General features: G+C 39.4%; 1 protein-coding gene across 1 annotated transcript; it reads left to right on the forward strand.

Annotated features, from left to right (window-relative positions):
• The first annotated feature begins 203 nt into the window (after window positions 1-203).
• mc2r (melanocortin 2 receptor) lies at window positions 204-4,351 on the forward strand. The gene is made up of 3 exons (XM_030750644.1): window positions 204-391; window positions 1,378-1,765; window positions 3,305-4,351. The coding sequence occupies exons 2-3, from the start codon at window positions 1,413-1,415 to the stop codon at window positions 3,861-3,863; spliced, it is 912 nt and encodes a 303-aa protein (XP_030606504.1). The 5' UTR covers window positions 204-391; window positions 1,378-1,412; the 3' UTR covers window positions 3,864-4,351.
• Window positions 4,352-4,584: the final 233 nt, after the last annotated feature.

A 4,584-nucleotide genomic window follows, 5' to 3' on the forward strand; every position in this document is an offset into this window, starting at 1 on the left:
TTTTACAGGTGGAAGCATCAAGAAAACATCTGTGTGCAACTGAAAGGCAAAGAGAAGACAGAAATGTAAAGACCACCAAACCAGACCACAGAAATCTTACACAAACCAGTTTGGCAATAGCAAACTATGTGTGAACCCTGGACAAACAAAACAAAAATCGATTGGCTGCCAATCGATTTTAATAGCAGAGAGGCTGATGTGGACTGAGCTGTGCCAGAACTGCCACCTTTAGATTTTAAACCAGGACATTTATACAAAACAAGACATTTTGTTAAGCTGCAGAGAGCTGCCTGTTTCCAGCGTCCCTGTGTGTGTTTTCTTAAACGTGACCTTCGCCCTTGTGAGTACCCAGTGGAGGACAACTGCCAACATCCTGCAGCCTCCATACGAGGTTAGACTAAACTCCTGCTGTGACACGCCAAGCAATTTCCATTTTTTTCTCTTTTATCTATTTTATTTTAGTTTTTTAGTTTTAGTCCACAAAAATCTGTTACATTTTGAGGCAAAGATAGATGGACCCACTTCAGATATTTTGTAATTATTTCCAAACTCAGAACCACTTTCAGTCATTTCTTATCTAGCATTAATGTAGTGCAACTGCCTGCTTTACTTACAATTTTGCTCTCTCATTGGCAAATTATTGTCTGAGTTCAGCTTGAACAGCAAAGCTAAAACTTGACCTGCTGCTAATCTCTATAGCAACTCTTCAAACCCAGTTACAAAGTGCTTTGGCGCTTGGCTAACTTAGGCTAACGTACTTGTTTATAATTAGCAAACATAAGGAAAGAGGTTGTAGCAATATTAAGCTAATTAACTGCATTCCTTTTAATAATAACACAGTGGAAAGCCAACTAAAAGGAGCATTAATGTTGTGTCATCAAGTAGCATTGATGATATCATGTATCATCAATATATCATCAATATATATCATCAATATATGTCCACCTGCTGCGTGCGTTTTTGTAGTTTATCTCCATTGTTTAATTTGGGAGCTCTCTGTCCATGAATTTAGTCTGTAGAGCTCACTGCATTAGAGAAACTGTTAATAAGAATTTGTATAAAAAATAATGTATTAATTGACAAAAAAAATATGCCACATCTTTATTTTTATCAGTTGTTACTTTCTGTTGATATCAGTCTTGTTATTTTTTAGGTCTACAACAAAATTATTGCTGATACAAAAAAGTTAAAGGATGTTGTAAATTGCACAAATCACCATTTTAAGGCTGTCATTCAATCACAGGTGTTATTTCAAACTTGTTTTCTATGTTAAAAACAAATCAGCAGCAAATATTTCTGTGCATAAATCTGCCTCAACATCTTTAGTTTCTCAGGATGACTTTTATGTGTAGGTAGCTTTGTTTCTGTGTTAATCAGCATTTCAGCTTGGAACAACACTGTCTTGGCTAACAATGAACGACTCTATAATGAACCACTCGGACTGTCCTGAGGTGGTAGTTCCCAACCCTGTCTTCTTCACCATCGGAGCAGTGAGCTTTGCTGAGAACTTCCTTGTTGTGGTAGCCATCATATGGAACAGAAAACTCCACTTGCCAATGTACTGCTTCATCTGCAGCCTGGCAGCCTTCCACACCATCGCCAGCCTCACCAAAACCTGGGAGAACCTCATGATTGTGTTTGCCAATGTGGGGCACCTGGAGAAAAAAGGATCTTCTGAAACCACGCTGGATGATGTAATCGACTCCCTACTGTGCATGTCATTTTTGGGCTCCTTTTTCAGTATCCTGGCCATTGCTGTGGACCGGTATGTATGCAAGACTTGGATTTGTACATAGAAATGTGTTTTAAAATGGTTTATTTTACAGTGTGAGGAATGGATTTGAATTAATAGTGGTATGAATATATTCCACATTAACCTACTAATCCTCCAGAATCCCATTTTCTAAGGCACAATAATGCTTTGATCTATTTGAAGCTATTTTAAAAAAAACACTGACTGTTACTAGATGACCCCAAAGCCAGATTTATCATACATCGAATGATGTATTCTGTTTGCTGCTAATCTGGATGTTCTAAACAGCCTATCTGTGGATTTGGGGCCCTGTAATGATTTATCCTCCACTGATATTTAAATTTTAAAAAATTACCAAGGATTTGTCACTGGTCTCTAACTCTTTGATGTACCTAAAGGCCTACTGCAGTGACTTCTATCATGTCTAACCATAAATCATGAATACTTTATCACCACAATGATACTGTTCACCATGTTTTCCCACTTTTTAGGCATCCACTCAGATCCACACAGTGTGCTTTAAAAATATTAAGTGACTGAAATCCAACACACACAATTCACTTACTAATGTTTTCACATCTGAGAACTTTCAAAATCAAAGTCAAAAAACTAGAACATGAGTTCTATTTAGATATCTAAATAGATTTAGATATTTTGAGTGCATTAAAATATTTATGCTAAATCTAATATAATGTCAGTGTGAAAGAAATAAATAACCTGAATTGAAACTGCTGACTCGCAACCTGTTTGGAACCTTTGAGAAATGTCATGCACACAATGTGGATGTATTTATAGTTCTATATAAAGTTATACTGAATATACAGTTACACTGTATATTCAGTATAACAGTTGTAACTGTGGATGCTGATATTAAACATAGTGAGTTTTTAAAACAATGTCTTCGGTACTTGTCTGAGTAATCCCTGTGAGCCAAAAGCTCAGGCTTCAGGCATTTTTTTACTCTCAGCTCTGTCAAAGAGAGGGAAGATCCTTCATATATTCATCTCAGGAATGCAGCTCTGGTTGTGAGAATAGAGGCCCCACCCCCCTGCCCTTAAAACCTTCTGTTTACAAGGGGCAGCCAGTCACACAAAGCTAAGCCAGCATGTTTCAGCAGGAGTAAGTAGAATTCAAGAAAAAAAAATATGAAGCTGGGAATGAGTGAAATAGGTCCACTTTAAATTAATTTAAATTTTGGCCACTTGGGGGCAGAACAACAAGCTGAAAACAGTGTTGACCATGGTGTGGTCACCCAGTGGATGGTTATTAGGCTAATATTCAGATGTCTTTTGGCTCTGTTTTGGTTCTGCCAACTCCTGAGAAAAACATTTGGCTCTTTATGAGACATATGATCAAGTCTGGATTAAATAAAGCACCCAGCTAGTGTTTTAAATTTGGTAATGCACAGCAGTAGCATGTATGGGTTCAGAGCTGTGGGGAAGTGCAAAATCTGGGGGTGAGGTTATACATAGTCACTAAATCCTTTGCTGATATAAAAATATTGATCGGTGATTAGTTAGTAAATCATGAAATGATTTGTTTGTCTTCCAGTTACATCACGATCTTCCATGCACTCCGATACCATAACATCATGACGATGCAGCGCACTGGGGCCGTTCTGGGCGTCATCTGGACAGTATGCGGGGGCTTGGCTGTGCTGCTGATTTGGTTCTTTCACTTCAAGCTCATCATGATCATCTTCGTCATGCTGTTCTTCATCTGTTTGGTGATTATCTGCTTCCTATATGTCTACATGTTCATGTTGGCGCGCAGCCATGCCAGAAAGATTGCAGCTTTAGCAGCCGGTGGCAGGAATAATCACCAGGATCAGCAGCGGTGGGGGAGCAACATGAGAGGGGCCCTGACTGTTACCATTCTGTTTGGGACACTTGTGGTCTGTTGGGCGCCATTTTTTTTCCACCTCGTCATCATCATGATGTGCCCCACGAACCCCTACTGCGAGTGTTACCGGTCGCTGTTCCAGCTGCATGTGGTTCTGCTGATGAGCCACGCCCTCTTCGACCCGGCTATATATGCCTTCCGCATCGCTGAGCTCAGGCACACCTTAAGGAAGATGCTGTTTTGCTCAGACTGGAAGCTCTGCTCATAGAGACGTAATTGCTGCTTTTCAGTCTGTTTATGTGCTATAATGATGCTTTGAATGAATGAATGGTTTTCATCCAAAGCCTCCTTTACTGGGATGCATGTTCACAGCTGAGTCAACTGTAAATAGATCTATATTACCACCGAGCAGCTGTTGTCCCCCTGGGGGATTCTGTAGAAAGGACAGTCTGTAGAGACATAGCAATCCTTTTCTTTCACTTTTTCCCAATGAGATTTTTACAGAACGATCCATCAGTACTAGAGCCAGCAGTCCATTTAACACCCTTTTGGATTTGAATAAGCACTGTGATGCTGTTCCTGTGTTCATTTTTTCCAATAGGTAATTACTGTCTGTCCATCTACTCTCTTTTTTGCTTGCTGTCTAACATCCATCACGTCCTCCTTTTCTCTCAGAACTTGAATCCTTCTACCCCCAAATGTCAGTGCCTTCAGATCGTGTTTGAAATAAACCTCCCATGCCATCTTCTCCCAACACGTATATTTTCTAGAGCCTTTTTTCATTGAACATGCTATTTTTCTTAAAACCGAGTGACACGATGACCACTGCTGCAATATGAAAAAATAATCGGACAATTATCTCACTTCACTATCTGCTTTTATTCAGACACATAAATAAAATGAGTCATCTTAATCCACAAAGACAACAAAACATCAGTTAGTTCAACTGAAGCGCACATTTACATTTCTTCATGCCACCACTGAACATG

This window comes from Archocentrus centrarchus, chromosome 16 (assembly GCF_007364275.1).
Source record: "Archocentrus centrarchus isolate MPI-CPG fArcCen1 chromosome 16, fArcCen1, whole genome shotgun sequence".
Lineage (NCBI taxonomy): Eukaryota > Metazoa > Chordata > Actinopteri > Cichliformes > Cichlidae > Archocentrus > Archocentrus centrarchus.

Coding starts and splice junctions, on each gene's coding strand:
- mc2r (XM_030750644.1), top strand. CDS start 1,413: ATGAACGACTCTATAATGAACCACTCGGACTGTCCTGAGGTGGTAGTT. Junction 1,766..3,304: donor CTGGCCATTGCTGTGGACCG/GTATGTATGCAA, acceptor TTTGTCTTCCAG/TTACATCACGATCTTCCATG.